The sequence below is a fragment of the Brassica oleracea genome, chromosome C7 (assembly GCF_000695525.1).
Source record: "Brassica oleracea var. oleracea cultivar TO1000 chromosome C7, BOL, whole genome shotgun sequence".
NCBI classification, from domain to species: Eukaryota; Viridiplantae; Streptophyta; class Magnoliopsida; order Brassicales; family Brassicaceae; genus Brassica; species Brassica oleracea.
In genome coordinates, this window is record NC_027754.1 from 614,573 (window position 1) to 633,113 (window position 18,541).

General features: G+C 33.1%; 1 protein-coding gene across 2 annotated transcripts; it reads right to left on the reverse strand.

Annotated features, from left to right (window-relative positions):
- Window positions 1-1,255: 1,255 nt before the first annotated feature.
- Window positions 1,256-3,817, reverse strand: LOC106307096. 2 transcript variants are annotated; one of them, XR_001263265.1, is made up of 3 exons: window positions 3,534-3,817; window positions 1,829-3,176; window positions 1,256-1,792 (listed from the first exon to the last, which is right to left on the reverse strand). XR_001263265.1 is itself a non-coding variant. In XM_013743961.1 (2 exons), the coding sequence occupies exons 1-2, from the start codon at window positions 3,748-3,750 to the stop codon at window positions 2,422-2,424; spliced, it is 972 nt and encodes a 323-aa protein (XP_013599415.1). In that variant the 5' UTR covers window positions 3,751-3,817; the 3' UTR covers window positions 1,256-2,421. The 2 variants fall into 2 exon arrangements, 1 of the variants encoding a protein (XP_013599415.1); XM_013743961.1 differs by having other exon boundaries at window positions 1,256-3,176.
- Between the last annotated feature and the right edge of the window lie 14,724 nt (window positions 3,818-18,541).

Consider the following 18,541-nt stretch of genomic DNA (forward strand, 5'->3'; position numbering starts at 1 on the left):
AAACACGCCAAATCGTTTTTAAAAAAAAATCGAGCTTTAATGGAAGAACTCTTCGATTTCGTTTAATATGAGAATCTATAGATGTAATCCAATACCTTATGTGAAGAATTGTGAGATTGAGAAGCGAAATTGATGGAAGAACACTTCAAAAATCGATTTGACCCAACGAAGAGGAAGAACGATTCGCAGCCGTTGTGTCTTCAGTGAGATCGAAAAGGATGGTGACGGAGACGAGAGTAGAGACCACGGGCTGATGAAACACCGACGAAGAACAGAGCTTCTCACCGTTGAACCCTAAATCGCCGTGGGAGAGCGACGACTCACGACGGAGAAGACAAGGAGAAAAGGAATTAGGTTTGCGGCATCCCGCGTCTCCCTTTTTCCCATTTAGTGTTTTTTTTTTAATTTTAATAGATTTTACTTTTAACATTAAAACGACTTTTTTTTTAATTTTAACATTAAAACAAAAATTATTATAATTTATAATTTAAATTCAACATAATTGGTAAATTAAGGGTACTTTGGTATTTTACAAGATCTAAAATCCTATTTTCCTAAAATATCTTCTAGAAATCCTAATGTGACAAATCCAAGTTCAAAGTGTACTATTTATCCAATTTTCCCAAATAAAAAATCAGGTTTATTTTTATGTCATATTTCCCTCAAGTAACTCATAGTCCATTTGCTTCCCATTCTTCGACAATTCCAACTTAGAACTTTCATCAAATAAAAATTAAGGATCTGCACCCATAATATAAACCGCCAGGTATAAAGAAACCCGGAGTTGTCTCTTTCCCCAAAAACATTTTCAGTCCTGTGCGGACACATAATAAATCCTTATTATAAATATACCAACCAACAAAAATTAAAACATTGGTACTATCCTCATGTTCTGTAGTCGTGTTACTCAAACCAACATAAACAACTCTAAAACCAATATCCCTTTCAAAAGAAAAGACCATCGTATACACATACTCCACTCGTATTTCAAATAAACAAAGCAATTGCCACTCCTGCATTTTATTACCAACCCAATTAAACACGTGAATCCAGAAACACTCTCGTTGCACTCGACAAATGTTTGAGTATGCTTGGTGTGAAGAAACCAAACATACCCACCCCGTTGTAATTAATGATATCTCCCAAATTTGCCTCCCATAAGCTGATCCAAACTCATACCATAGAAATAAAATAAAAGAGAGCTCTTTGTCTCCATTAGCAGGCATACAATTAAAATGCTTTTGCTCATACTCTCTGAAATATACAGCACGTAGCATACACTAATACCACCAATAACACACTAAAAAACCATGTTTATTCCATTTAGAAACCATATTGCAGAACCATTCCACAAAACAAACTAAAAAGAGACAATCATAAACCCAACCAGAATCCAAAAAACACCAAGTACAAATGCTCAGAGAGCTTATTAAAACTGAAATAAAACCATAAACCATAACCTGCCCAAGTGACTTCTCTATCCGTACACTTGTATTCATGGATCTTTTACTTGCTTTGCAGAGTCTTGTTTTGGACCTGATGTGCCCTTGTCCTCCCCCTGCTTAGAGTGATCACCATGACGAATGCCTGGTTTGGCTACCACACGTTTTGCCGTCACCAACTGAGCCATCTTCAATTTATTAGAAGCTGCAGATCCTACAGACGGCTTAACCACCTTTTTACGAACGCCTTGTCTCTTCTCCACCTCCCCAGCGGCTCCATCCTTCCCGTCCATATCCTCTAACTTCTTCTTCTCCTCGAGTGCCTCAGGCATAACCACCTGTGCTTTAACCTCTTCCTCTATCTCTTCCTTAGCAAGCATCTGAACCTCGTCCTCCCCAAAACTCTCATGATTCCCAAAACTAGCATCCTCAATATAGTTTTCTGCTAAACCCATACTCCCATCAGTCTCTACGCTATTCCCGTCTACTATACCCAAATCCATATTCTCCACACCTAGCTCTTGTTCTCAACTAGAGGGGTTCAATAATACCTTAGATAGTTCTCCTTGTGTCTCCATTAGCGCATCAAGGAAGGCTTGTGAGGGCTGCGTCCTTTCTGGTACCTTCTCCTCCATTTGAGTTGACCGCTCCATCTCTTTCTCTTTGATCTCACCCTCCTCCAGCCCTTCCGGTTGAAACTCAGTACGAGGTACTCTCTCACCTCTCGTTCCTGCAGTATTTCTTGAGCGATCGTCTTGATGATGAGTCCTGGTGTGCTCCCTTCTCGAGTTCCTGGAACGAGAATTTCCCTCATCTCCACGGTAGCCATTCCGATGGTTTTTGTGATTGGAAGCTTTAGACTCCCTATCTGCAGCCCTGACCCACTTTGAATCTGTCTCCTCAAACATTTTCCCCTTGCCTTTCCCTTGATACTCACGTTTCTCTCTTCCCCGATCTTGTTGTCCTCCATTTCCGTTTATTACCACCCCTTTGTAGCTGCGAACCGATCACTTAAACCACACTCAGCATCATCCCTTATCTCCACCGTCTTCTCCGTGGTAACTGTGGTCAGTGGGCACTTCTCCATCTTATGACACAGGCTGAAGCATGTTTTACAAAAACCAAACAGTTTTTCATACCGCAAGGATACTGGAGCCTCCTCTTCTTCATAGTACTCTCCTCCCTTGAAATCCACAGTCGTCTCAAACGTGAGTTCCTTATACCCATCAACCACCACTTGGACTCTACCATAATCCAAATCAACCTCCTTTGTGACACCAATTGCATCACCTATGCTCCTGAAAGTTGGAGCTTCCCAGAACACCAAAGGCACTTCCAAGACCTTGATCCAGAAAGTGATCTCCGAGGGATAGTTTTTAGACTTCCTTGGTTGCCAACGAACCAGCGAAATCATCCAGCAGTCGAAATGAAATGGTTGCATCTTCAGCACCGTTTCGATGTCCTCCTCTGCATCAAAACCAAACTGAAACCTCCCAAGCCCCAAATCAGTACCCACAACTTTTTCCTCCAACCCCCAAATTTTAGGAAGCGTCCCCACCAAGAACTTGACATTTTGCTCTGCAGGGTTCATGCATCGTCCAATTAATGTTTTGGAATAGCCCTTGATTAGATCCGAGTTGTTGAAATGAGGGACCAATATCTTCAATCTCTTTCGCGCCCCTTCACCATTTTTTATATCTCCAGAACTTCCAATGAGTTGGCTCTGAGACATCACTACAAGCCAAGAAACCAAACAACAAATAAGAGAAAAAGAGACGTATGTGGAGAAACTTTTGAATGTTGTGTTAAAATGATGAAATCCAAAACCCATTATATAGTAGTCTCCAAGATACTTTTTTCCTTGGGAGAGATCAATCCCATTTATTCCACATCTTCCGTAATCAACATTATCAATTGAAAATCGAAAATCAAACCCACAATCTAAAATTCTCCGAATCACCCTTATAACGTTATCCCATAAAATAAGAATCCTTGCTTTCCAAATTCCAACTATCTTCAAACGTGATAGAAACAAAACCCTCAATGAGACAATCCGAAAAGATTCTGTTTTGATGATAACAGAGATTATACCTTCGGTTTGCGAGGGATTCGATTTAGTGAAGATTGAGATCGCAAATCGGTTTCCAAATTGTAATGATTCTCCAGAAAACCCTCTCAGATCCGATACGGATCTTCTTCCCCGATTCCTTCCCTGGTTCCCAAACTTTCCATCTTGATTATAATGAGCCGATATTGTGTCGATTTGGAACTCCCGGTCGATTCCAGGATTCCACCGTCGTTGAATCATAGAAACCTAATGCGTCGCCATCGCAGTCGCCGCAGAGCGTTTTTAATTCCCAATTTTTTTTTTTTTACTAAATATGCTAGTCGTGTAATAATAAATTTTGACGGTTAATGTTTAAATACATAAAAACTAATTGTTACAACATTACAATCTTTAAAAATATTTCACATTACATATGGCTGATAAAATAATTGTTATACAACATTATATATATATTAACCGTCTAATACTGAATTTAAAAGACTAAACCAAACAATAAATTGTTATAAATTAATGGATATGCCGGATAAATATTTTTATATATAATTAAATATGTTAGCCATATAACAATGAAGCTAAAAATTAATTTAAAATTACATGTAAATTATATAAAATGTTTTGATATTAAATATGTTACCGGGTTAACGATTCAGAAAATTAATTGAAAATACATATAAAGTGTAAGTGATTGTTATATGTTGTTAGATATATTTCAATTTTTAGAGAAATGTAAAACTTATTTAAATTATATCTTGCTAGAATCCGTGTGTTAAGCCACTTGATTTTGTTATGAGCCATTAAAGCAGAGGTACAAATATTGATTACAGAGCCAAAGTAATGAAGGCGATTTATGATAGTGCATATAAGTACACGTGCTGAAAATAATTGTAATGGGATCCATGCAGCTCGAAACTGGTTTCTCCGTCTTCCAACTGTGCAAGAGAGAGAAAATTGGTGTTTCTGATTTAATTTAAATAATAGGGACAACAGAGTAATTGCAACTTAAAAAAATTGTGGGGAACAACTAAAATGTGTATATACCTAAATACACTTTAATGCTTGTGTGTATAGTGCAAATACTCTATATTTATATTAAAATTGGTTTACAAATTAATCCCGATTTACAAAACTAACCAGAAATTATAACATAAATTCAGACCACTACAATTTCTCTAACCCGGGTTACACTAAACCAAATCTACACCTAAAAAAAGAAGAAGACTGCAGCCGCCTCCTTCATAGCCTTGCCCCTCATCCAACAACCATGAGCCTTGCCTCCTCCAGCCGCCACGAAACTTCCGTCCTCAAGCCGCCATGGACCTTGCCTCCTCCATCCACCATGAACCTTGCCTCCCCAACTATCTTTACCAAAACAAAAAAAACATCAGATTCATACTACAGAAACAGAGAGAAGATACACATATGCAAAGAGATAGAGAGAGAGATCAACCGTGGTGGTGGTGGGAGGGCGACCGTGGTGGTGGTGGGCGGGCGACCCTGGTGGTGGTGAGACGAGGAGGAGACGCGGTGGGAGTGAGATGGGAGAGATGAGAGAGGCGTGGAGAGATGAGAGAAACATTAAGCTTGGAGAGGGAAGGGAGAGATGAGAATGAAGGAGAAGAACATGAAGGCCAGATCTGTGTCGCAGAGTTGAGAGTGAAAGAGAGAGAGAGAGAGGGAGAGGAGAAAATAAAAATAAAAATTAAATGGAATAAATCTTAACCTTTAGATCTAAGCTAATCTAACGATTCAAAAGTGTGATCCATGTATTTTAATCTGATTGGCCAGACAATTTTGTTTCTGTTTTTCTATTTTTATTTTTGTTTTGTCTTTCCATATTTGATAATTTGTTTTTAAGTGATTTTTATTAGTTATATCTTATTTCAAATTTAATACTTTGCAGTCTATAATTTAAGTCCAAATTTTTATTTTTTTAACCTAATAAACTGATATTTATTTTATGAATTGATGTTTAAGTTTGAAAATATTAGATTAATATCAACATTATGATTTTGGTCATCATTTTTAAATTTGCATGTTTATAAAAAATCTGATTTATAATTTGTTTATAAATTTGTATGTTTGATTCAAAATTTGAAAAGTTTTAAATTTAAATTTTATGATTTACAAAAAAATATGATTAAGAGTAAAATTTAGTTTTATGGGCATGACTGGTTCAAACGCAGCGGTTGCGGTTGCGGGAGTTTGTGGATGCGGGCGGTTGCGGTTTCTAGCGGTTTTAAGAGATTTGTACGACTGGTACTGCGGTTAAAAATTGGTGCGTTTGTGGGTGACTTATGACTGGTTAACTACCAAATGCAGTAACAATCAAATAATAAATTAACAATATTTACATTTAATATAATTATAAAAATATTAAAAATCATAAAATTATAATAAATATAAAATTTATATTTAGAAAGTTATAATTTTAATTTTGAAAATTTATTGAAATTGTTTTTATTATAAAATTTTATAATATTAATTAAAATATAATAGATATATTTTAATATTTTCATAATTTCAATTTTAAAATTTTTATTAAATATTTTTACTTTTGTATATATATTGTTTTAAAAAAAATAGAAAAAAATTACCCTCCCGCAACCGCAAACGCTAACTGGAGCCATCTTTTGAATTTATGAGATTCAGAGCAGTTTGAAGCGGTTTAGAGCGATTTGAGCGATTGTTGCAAACTGCCGACAACCGCTACCAACCGCAAAAGCTGCGTTTGCGGGTGGTAGCGGGAAAACCAGTCGCCCCTTAAGGTGTTGATGTTGTAATATGAGGTTTAAGGTTAAAATTTAGTGTTTTGGATTAATATTGGAAAATAATAGATTTGAATACTAGAAGATTTGTAGCTAAATATTTAATAATTTAGATTTGAAGTTTATATTTAGAATATTGAACGTTAAGTTTACGTTTAAAGTTCAGATTTAAGATATAGAGTTTGGTTAAAGATTAAAAATATGTGTTTAGGAAATTATAGATTAAGATTAAAAAGATTAAATTTTGATTTTAATTTTAAGATTTGAAGTTATAGTATGAAAATATTAGAGGTTTAAAGGTTGTCTTTAAAATTTAGGGTTTAAAACAATGTTTAGAATTTAAAACCATGTTTAGACTTTAGGGGTTCAAAGAGCTTTTCTTAACATTATAAAAATATTATTATATGTCTTTGATAACATTATTGAAACCGTTTAAAAAATATCTTTGGCACTTAAATCTAATTTTTCGCTAAGTGTTGGCGGTATCTGTGACTTTATATTCCAATTCACTTAATTTTTAAAATAACATTAATTAAATGCTATTTTAGGTTTCACTCTACTATAGCGTTTATCTAATGCTATAATATAATACGAAAATATTTTATTCATCTACGACAAGCAGTTCAGTAAAACGTGCTATATTAATGTAGATTTTTTTTTTGTAGTGACAAATGTATAGTTTTGTGGACGAATGTATATTATTGTTTAATATATGGACGAATGTATATTAATATGTGGACAAATGCATATTAATACGTGGACAAATGTATATTTTTTTTAAATATATCTGCTTTTTTATTTCGGTGGATCCAAACTTTTATCTAAACGCATATTTTATATTTATTTTAAATGTATGACTCGGTGTGCAATCTTTTAGCTTTGATTGACAAGTCAAATTTTGTAAAAGTGATACCAATATTTTAAAATTCAGTGTAGATTATTAATTCAAATCAAAGTTTCCTTATGTTATTCATGTATTTAATACGGTTTATGCTCTAAAAATGATTTTTAATAATATATGGAAACTAAATTGCAAAAGCAACGTTTATAACTTAAAAAGGTTATTAAAAACTATAAAAATACTAAAATTATAAAATATTGTTTAGTTATAATCTTTATTGATTGATTGATTGATTTTTTGAATCAATTCGTAATCTTTACATTATACATAGCTAAAATTTTGGAATCAGTTTTGGAATCGATTCATAATCTTTAATTATTGATTTTCCTATACCATCAAGTAATTTTCGTAAATCATGGTCGCATAAAAAGAAAGTTGGATTCGTCCATCCATATTTAACCTAATTTAAGCTGAGTTGATTTATTATATTAATAATTAAGACAAACTTTAGAATTGATTTGGAGCGCAAGTTTGGAAGATTGATTAGTGAATATTTTCTGAAATTATGGCGATTTAATTTCTTTTTATTAACCTTGAACCCACATTATTTACTTGAATATAAATACGTAACCTTGCACACATCTCCTCGTTTGTAAAATACGTTTCTTTGGAGTAAGTATTCCACATTTGTAAATAGAATTGACTCGTTTTTTTATTGTATCATATGTGATGAAATATTATGTTTTTCACTGATTACTGTAACGTCGTCGTTAAGTGTATCGATTATGGTGCACTTGCTCATGTTTTTCAAGAGTTCTGAAGTAATTTAATAGGATTGCAAAAAATGGTGCAAAATCCACATTGTTTACTGATTTTGTTAAATTAATGTGTTTAGTTGCACAAACTGATATCCATTATTATTGCTCTTAATATGATTGAAACGAAGAGTTCTGGAAACACTTTTCACAACAGTTGTGGTTTTCTCACTTTATTTATTTATTTTGCATCGTTATAATTTGTTTTTTTCAGATTTTGTTTTTTATTGCTTATGTTTCGTTTTATCTTATATTCATAATTTATTTTTTGAAAGCAATAATTCTATTGATTCATAATTAATTTTATATAAATTTTTGCTTATTATTATAGATTCACTTCCACGAACTATACTTGAATTACACAAAACAAATAACACAAGTTCTTTAAAACAAATCGAAGCTTACCTTATATAGACATACACAATTTCGCTGAATCTCTTATTATATAACATGTAATATTTGTGTCTATGACTTTTGCCTTTCTAATACTTACAATACCTATATATTCAAAATTATAATCTCAAGTATTTTTACTCTGTGTAGGGCACGAGTTATCACCTAGTTCAAGTATTATAAAAGTTTGGTTCAGTTTCAGTTTGGATTTACTCGGGTTCGGTTCGGATCTAGTAAATCATGTGAAAATAGTTGCACCCAAAAAACAATTTCGGCTTTGGTTATACAAGTTTTAAGTAACAAAAAAATGGTTCTACTCTAAATATATTCACTTAATTTGAATGAATTACTTAAAGACTTTGTCGATGACCGAAATCATTAAACTAACGCAGGGACTTGATAGTAGAAGAACTTATGCAAACTAATCATAATTATTAATGATAACTCATATACCAAAAAGACTATGTAACAATGAAAAAAAGAAAAATCATATGTAACCATAACGATCACAACTCTTTAACGATAACTCATTTATGAAAATACTATGCTAACTAAAAAGAAGAACAAACTTAAGTATACATTACAATGAGCTAACAACAAATCATATACTTGTAAAAGAAACTGAAGTTTCTATAATATAACAAAGTATAAGAGATATTCTCTTAAAAGAGAAGAAATAATTCTATATCAGAATCTCTGTGATTATGATCTGATGAGGCCATCCAAATAGAGGTTCCCAAAGTTAGGCGTGGTCCGACTACCCGAAGTGGAGCTAATGCCATAAGAAAAGGTTTCTCCAAAGCCGTCCAACAGATCCTAGATCAAGATGAACAAACCGGCCAGAACCAGTTGCTGATTGAAGAGATTATCCAATTGAAGATTCAAGATCAAGCCGGTCCAATTCAATTCAGATCATTCGGCCAGAACCGAACCGGCCAAATCATTTCCACATGTGATCTCGGTTCAGACTCCTTCCCAATCCAATCTGGTTCTGAGTAATCCGTCCCATTCCATTTAAAGTAAGCAGGTAAGATTTCATTTATGATTTGTAACCGGTTTATTGTCTTTGGTTTGTGTTGGTTCTATTTAATTCCAATTTCATGAACTTATGGGCAAATTGTTTAAGTCCTTTTTATTTCTTTGAGTCCAATAATTCAAGGCCTTTTGTTTAGCCTTTGCCTTAGCTTGTCCAAGAGTGTCGGCCCATTCTGTTTAGGCCTTATTAATTTAGAGTCCAAGTAGAGTCATTGTCGATTTGCTTCAAGTCCCCTAGAAGGGCATAGTTACCGGGTATTTAATCTCCACTATAAGCAGCTTTGTATTTTTTTAGCTTATGAAATATATGAGTCAGTTTGCCCCAACAAAGAAACATTTTTCTCTCTAGTTTTGTGTGTGAAGTCGGCTAGAAAGAACCTTGAATCTTATCAAGTTTTCATTACCAAACTTGTGGCGATTCCTCACTCCATTCCATCCACCGATCCTGCTTGAGAGAGACATCAGTCCAGCAAGCCAGGTATTATCTTCATTCCATCTCCATCCACTGTTCTTGTTGAGAGAGGCACACGTCCAGCAACAAAAATCCATCTGCCATCTCTATCCCTCTCTTAATTTGTTTCAATTGCATCATGTAGTTTAGATCGGCCATATAAACTTAAAATCAATAAAAAGTCATATTTACTTCTGTTCATCATTATCCAGTTAGTTTACTTCCAGTTCATCTTATAAACTCATAAAAACTCATAAAATCATCCTCATCTGTTTCAGGTACCAATCGGCCGGCCATCTCTCCATCGTATCCGCCTAGCCGCTCCGCCGTCCATCCGTCCGTTCTGTCCAGGATGACCAACTCAAACCTCAGTCAAGCCATCCGTGTACTCTGAATCTCAGCCTGCAACATTTGGTATCAGAGCTTAAGGCTCTTGATTAATCGGTTATATCTTATCCTTAGACATCTTGCATATCATTTTTGTGTTCATCCATTTGCATTATAAATAAAAAAAATTTGTTCTTGCTGTTCTTGATTATTCATTCTAGGACATTGCTAGATCACTTTCGGGGGTTTGAAAGAGTTGTCAATCTGTTTGTGTGATTGATCGACCAACTTCCCATATTTGGAGGTCGATTGGTCGATTAGCGTTAAATCTGATTGGTAATTGTTTAAATCACTTAGATTGATTAGTTTTGTATTTAAGTTGATTGTTCTGATTAATATTGGATTTAGTTCAGATTGTCATTCATATTAATTTAAAAATAATAATAATCAATCTCATATTTTAATTTCATTTACTTTAGAGCTTTTCATTTTTTTAATTGATTCGATTTTAATTTCAAAACTTAAAAAAAAAATTCAACTTTCCTTTTAATTTAGATTCAAATTTCATTTTCCATTTAAAAAAAATTCTTTCAATCTATTTTCAAATTTGATTGCATTTAGTTTTCTACTTTATTTTTATTTTTATTTTTTCTTGATTGATCTGATTTTCAATTTCAAACTTTTTTTAAAAAATATTCCAACTTTCCTTTTCAATTAATTTGAATTTCATTTCCATATTTAAAAACAAAACAAAAAGGAATCCTTTGCTTTTCTTTGATTGATTGTTTCTTTTCTTATTTGTCTAAGTTTTCCCATCCTTCTTTCTTTACTTCATTTCAATTTCCTTTTGCACTTGATCTCTTTTGTTCTTTCTTAACTACATGAGAGACGTGGGATACCTCAATGCTACTGGAGTTCCAAACCAAGCTGACATCAATGCTCAGCTGCTAGCCGGCCAAGCCCAACTCACGACCGCTATGACTGCTACAACCGAGCAGCTGGCTCGACTGGAACAAGGGAACCGTCCCAATGGTCCGCGTCCTAGAGGGAGAAACCATCCTTAGCTGGAGGATCCGCAGCTGCATTCCGACGAGGAAAGTTCTGATTCTGAACCGCCTGATCGAGAAGAGCCTCGACCTGTCCAAGCCGGACGAGAAGGTCGACGCGAGCATCAGACCCAAGGAGATGTGATCCCGATCAGGAGGAGGCGCCGTGATGAAGAAGTTCCATGGCAAGGAGGGAAAGGTCAATCCAGACGCCTATGTTGAGTGAGAGAGGCGTATGGAGTACATCTTTGAGTACTACAACTATTCTGAGGCCAAGATCAAGGTCTGGGTCGACCAGAAGAGAAAGGAGGTGTTGTTCGAACCAGGGAATTTGGTGTGGCTGCACATGCGACGTGAGCGGTTCCCAGAAGAGAGGAAGTCCAAACTGTCGCCACGAGGGACGGGCCCATTCCGGGCCTTGGAGAAGATCAATGACAATGCTTACACGCTTGAGCTTCTAGGTGAGTTTAAAATTTCCCCAGTGTTCAATGTATCTGATTTGTCCCCTTTTCTTGCAGATGATGGTGTTCTGAGGCCAAAACCTTTTTAAGGGGGAGGGAATGTTGAGGCCATCCAAATAGAGGCTCCCATAGTTAGGCGTGGTCCGAATACCCGAAGTGGAGCCAAGGCCTTAAGATAATGTTTCTCCAAAGCCGTCCGACAGATCCTAGATCAAGATGGACAAACCGGCCAGAACCAGTTGCTGTTTAAGGAAAAACATCGCAACAACAAGGGATTAAATAGAAAATGAAACATTACACGTGAACAATTGCATCCCTTCATTGTATCTCTTCAATGCATCTTTTCAATGAAGAGTTGTGTTATTACGAATGAAGAGTTGTGTCTATTTTTCTTTAGAACTCTTAAATAAAAATAATAAACTAAAAATCATAACCCCTAACACATGCACCCCTTGGTTAAACTCAATTACAACCAACACTTCCTCTTAATTGTGTTTCTATCTAACTCCAAACTCTTTGTATTTTGCTTCAAACCCTTAATTCTTCTTGCTTTGTACTTAATTGAATTTCCATATGCATCCCTCTTGATATAATATATCCACTTCCAATTGTTGCTGCTTTTCTTCTCGAGCTTTTCTACAAGTTTCCATGTTGTGTTTGTATCTATCATCTTTACTTCATCACTTATAGCATTTCTCCATGTCTTGATGTCAAATGCTCTATCATGTGATTTCAGTTGACCTGTAACGCTAAAACAACCTTCGTGTACTTGAACTGAATCTTCACACTGCACCATTTGTGCCATTTGTGGCTTATTTTTTATTGATATCTTCTTGTAAATTTAGATGCATCCTCTTCTGGAAGTGTCACGTCTCTTGACGTCTCCACTTTTTCATTTTGTAAAATTATCTCTTCTTCATGAGTGATTTTTTCACTTACTGCAGAATAATTCCACTTTACTAGAAAACTTTTTTGAACCATTTGTATTTCTATATTCTTTTTCCCCTTAGGATCTGAGATTATGCATTGCTTGTTTACGAACAAAATATGATATCCACGAGATATCATTTGCAAAAATCTATGCAAACTTTTTTGCTAATCCATGAACTAGAAATACATCCTTCATCACTCTTTTTCCTTTGTTAGTTATGATACTCATAATTCCTTTCCCGGCTGTCATTGCGACTTCTCCATTTCAAACTTTGATTGGAACTTTAATGCTTCTGTCTAGTCTTGTGAAGTTTTTCACTACCTTCTTCAAATGGTTTGTGCATCCACTATCCACTAACCAAACGTCTTTGTCTTTTATTTTCTCTCGGCTCTTCACTTGCACTAAATAGCATATGATCTTCATCATCTTCATCATCAATACCCATCTCTGCTTGTTCATATTTCTTCAAACGTCAATCTATTGAGAAATGTCCAACTTTTCCACAGTTGTAACATTCTTTATGGTACCTTGAACCTCTTTGCTGATCAGCCATGTTTTGTTTCTTCCAACAGCTAGATTCCATGTGGTTGTTTCTCTTACAAAATCCACACCACCTTTTTTCCATATTCTGACTTATAACCAAAACTTCTTCCTTTTTGCCGAACATTAACAGCGCATTCCGCCATGTTCTCACTTCGGTTTTCACACGTTTTTTCGTGTGCCTTCAGAGTTTCTATTAATTATGTTACCGACAATGAAGTCAAATCTTTTGTTTGCTCCATCACAACCACAATGTTGTCAAATCTTTATGGGAGAGCTACGGAAATTTTCTGGACAATCTGATAGTCCGACTTCTCTTTACCATGAACCTTTAGTTGATTTCCTAAATCAATTAATTCGTCAGTGAAAACTGTAATGTTATCACCTTCATTCATCTTCAAGTTTTCATACTCCATTCTTAACGATTGCAGTTTGATCAATCTTACTTGTGGAGTTCCTTGGAATTCAGATTTCAAAGCTTCCCACACTTCTTTTGAAGTAACCGATGGTGCTATGCGAGAGAATACCTTATCATACACAGCAGTTTGAAGAATTTGTACTGCCATCATATCTTGTGATGATGCTTCTTCCACTGATTTCTCAATTGCAACATTATAGGAGTTTCTTCTGTTTGTGATGATTGTTTGGTCTTCATTCTCCCACTATCCACAATTCTTGAGTTTTTGAAAATTATTGTCATTTTAATTCGCCAGAAATCATACTTGTCCCCATCAAATATTAGAATCATTTGTTGCGTTGTTCCTTCCATCATTTCCATTTTTTTTTCTTAAATTTTTTTTTGCAAATACTTACTTCTTTTTGTGCTTTAGTTGGCCCTTGAACCAATAAGGTTCTGATACCATGTAAAAGAAACTAAAGTTTCTATAATAGAACAAAGTATAAGAGTTTCTCTTAAATAGAGAATACATAATTCTATATCATAATCTTTGTGATTGTGATCACTACAAACTTAAGAAAAAAAACTTCACTTTTATTATTAGAAATAGAAACCTGACCATATTTTACATCATACCAACAAAAGATTTAATATAAAATGAAATATTACAAGTGAACAATTGCATGTCTTCATTGTATCTCTTCAATGCATCTTTTCAATGGAGATTTTTGCTATTACAAATGAAGAACTTTGTCTATTTCTCTTTAGAACTTTTAAATAAAACTACTAAACTAAAAATCACAACTCTTAACACATGCACCCCTTGGTTAAACTCAATTACAACCAACAATACTAATACGAAACACAAACCCAATACCACTATATTTTAAATGAGAAGTTATTTAAGTGACTTTTGTTTATGTGTCGTTCATAGGTGAAATTTTAAAGAATTGTTATAATTTGATTAGATGTTATATTTGCCTACGCACGAGTTTGCATTACTAATCTAGTTTATTTTGTGATACTTAAATATATGTATAATTAGTTTATATTTATTAAATGATGATTTTTTATGTTTTCTATAAAATTGTACCTTTTAAAACAGTTACTTCTTACCTTTTATTATATATTTATAAAATTATAAATTACGTTTAGAAATGTATTTATCTTGTTATAAAAAATATTTTTTATATTTTTGATATTATATAGATTTTTTGATTCATGTAAGTTTTTAATAAACTTTAATATTTTAATCATATAAGTTATTTTAATGACATAAACGATTAAGCTATTAGCATACCATTTAAATTCTATTTATATTCATATTTTTACATTTAATGTGTGATTCCTATATATATATATATATATGATAGTACATAGTCGGAGCGGACATATCTTTGGAAAAACTCAACCTCAACTACCACTTAATCTTTATAAATGTGTGTTTTCAAAAAAATAAAAATAATAATCATAGTAAAGAAATATTATGATTCCAAAAGGATAGGATGAGCTGGCAAATGTTGGTTGACTTGAACTAACATGTGGATATGATATTTAGTAATAGCAAGGTGATAAATCTTTTTTCATATATTGAAGATTTAATACTGTAAAAGCATATCAAATATTAAACATATAAGGAAATGAATAAAGAAAAAACATTTTAATGATGTTGAAAGACGAAACACAATTTTGGTAAAAATCTACTCAAAATTGGAATGATGCATACAAAATTATTATAAATAGAGGTTTATTTCTTGAAAATTTATATAACAACCATAAGATAAAATAAAAGAGAAATAGTAGAACAAAGTTTGATTTTTTGGATCTAAGAATGGCAAAATGGAGTGCGATGGTAGCAGTGATAATAATGGTGACGATTGTTATGGTGGGCACCGTAGAATCAGACACATCAGATGATTATCTAAAATGTTATCACAGTTGTGCTTTACCATGTGATGATCATGATGTTGATTGCTTAAACCTTTGTAAAAGGAAATGTAGTGGCATAATCTCTCATCATGGTCTAGGAGAACCCCCTGCTCATAATTTTCGGTACAAATCCTTCTACTCCTTTCATTTACAATTTTAAATTTATGAATTATTATTTCAAACAATAAATTCTAAACTCATATATGTGTTTTTTTTCACAAATAGAACTTCACGTGGAATGGCATATGTGGAAGTTCACGGAAGGAAAGAATGATAAGAGATGTATTCGTGGAAAAAATTGAACATTTCTACCATTTTAATCGTATTTCCAAAATTAAATAAAATAGTGATAAAGCAAACATTGTCATCTCTATTTACATGTCTGTTTATTAAAATTAATGACTAAACCTAAATATTAAGATCTATTTATTTATTATCTCAAATATAATGATAAATCACTGCTTAAATCGCTGAATTATTTGGTATTTATTAAAATTAATAATAAAGCCTAAAATCCAGACAATATGAAAAATTTAAAAAATTATTTCCTAAATAATAGTATAGATAAAATTAATTTTGCACTCTATAGATGATATTAGTAAAAATGGTTAATTCCAACCTCAACCATTTTTCGTCTTGACTTTTCCTACCTGAATTTCGATACCATGCTTATTTCATCCCAAACTAATATTTATTTTAAATTAACTACATGAACTATCAAATTCAAACCATAATCAACTCTGACCAAAATAATATTGGTGAACGTAAAATCCAAAAACCTAAAATATTTAAAATTCAAAAATAAAACTAAACCCCTAAAAATAAAAATAAAACCCGAGAAAAAACTATAAATATCCGAAACTCAAAAATATAGTTGAAACCTCGAGAAACATAAAAATAAACTTAAAAAATGATATATTCAAATGACTATAAATTTTAAATATATTAAGTACCAAAATATACCCAAAATATACCAGAAAATCACGGAAAAAAGCCAAAGACTTAAAATATACCTTGATACCAAAAAATGAGGAATAAATTATACTATTCATTTATTGATAAGAGTATAAAAGCCATATGTGAACCTATTTCATGTATTCTCGAATTTTTGGGTAGCGTTTATGTTATGGTTTCTAACCAAAAAGTGATGGTATACCCGAATAATAATAATAATAATATATTATATATTTTGTGTTTCATAATATTCTTTTCATTTTTGGACTTTCAAAAATAATTTTTGTTTTTTGGATATATATTTTAAATATTGGGTATTTATTGTTTGTCACAGAATTTGAGGTATATTTTGATTTTGTGTATATTTTGGCACTAACTTTATAGTGTTTTTTAGTTATTCATATATATATATATATATATATATATTTAGAGATGGTTGGCCAATGTTAAATTGATTTTGGTTTGAATTTGATAGTTTAAATAGTCCATTTGAAAATTTATGATGAAATAAACACGATATCAAAGTTTAGATAAGAAAAAGTACGACGAGAATTATTGAGGTTAGAATTGACCCTTATACCTGAATGAAAACATAATATATGCACGGGTATTAGGGATGGAAAAATATATGTAAATTTTAATTTGATTTGTTATCTGTTTTAATTTGAACAAAAAAATCAGATATCCGTAACTTTACGAAGCAAATCAAATACTAATATGCAATATTTATAAAAGACAAAGAAAATAAAAATATTAATATTTTTAGGAACATATATCTAATCTGTTATATAAATATATATACATATATTTAATGAATTATGTATGAAATTATATTTTTTATATGAAATTATATAAAATATATAATTATTATATTTTACGTTAATTTTACATTATTTTTATTTTATAAATTTCCTTTTTAGTTATTAGAATTTCAATAAGTAAGTAATATTTTATTTTCTAAGAAAATATTATTTTATGTTATATTATTGGATTTTTAATTTATTTTTATTTTAATTGTAAGGATCGAATCGGATATCCAGCTAAAAAAATTAAATTTGCCTCCCCCCCCCCAAAAAAAAAACTATACTATGGATGGGTATAGTAGAGTAGTGGTCTAAGTTAAACCACCTTCACCGGTCACTTTGGCAACCGGCCGCTCAATCTTCATATGTTCTATAATGATATAAAAATGTGTATATGTTTCCAATTTTTAAGTAGGTCTTTAGAAACAAATATAGAAGACATGTCACTCGTTAATGAATATTGGAAGTGAATATATATTCACATATCTTTTTACTGTATGTTATAATCCAGTAAACAAATATGTACAATCTTTCCAAAGAAATTATTAGTCTCTTCCTTCACTCACCAAAAAAACTTTGCATCTTCTCCGGTGACCGGCGCGTGACGGCTTCATTAGCATCACCACTGGTCACACTTCCTTTTGATTTTCTCTAGGTTATGTTGTGGTTTTCTCTTTTTCAATTTAATAATGGTTTCAGGCTTTACCTTCCTGGTTGGTCCGTGAGAGCGTGTTGGGTTTTTAGTCGCATCTCGTCTGGTTTTCCATCTTTGTGTATGCTGGAGTCACTGGGTACTAGTGGTCTTTTATTCGACTATGGTTGTGTTCAGCTTTGGATACTCGGAGGTGGTTCCAGATATAGATCTGGTGGTTCAATAGCTCGTCTGGCCGGTCCTTGCTTTGGGTGTTGTTTGTTGAGGTAACGACTGGTTGAAGTTATGGTGATGGAGAAGCTCAGAGGGTGCACCTGGTTGCGTCTTTTCTGATCTTCATCTTCAAGATTTTGGTTCAGATCGGACTTGTTACGTGTTAGTAAAGATGATTGAGCTTCGTGCTGTTGTTGTTCACAATTGTGAGCACTTGTTTGATCGATGGGTGTATTTACGATTCTATGCTCGTATGAGTTGATTTTGTGAAGTAGTTTTGGTTGTTCTGTAATTTCTTTGCTTTGGTTGTGGCTGCTGGTGTCAGGACTATATGTTTTGTGGTTTGCGGTGGGTGTTCTTAGCCGGTTTGGATGTGGAATCTTCATGTGTACGGGTTTGGTCAGGCAGCTTCCCAAGCAAGGTCAGAGGTTTCATGGCTCTTCTTTCCAGTCACAGCTCGTTATTGCTGGTATTTGGA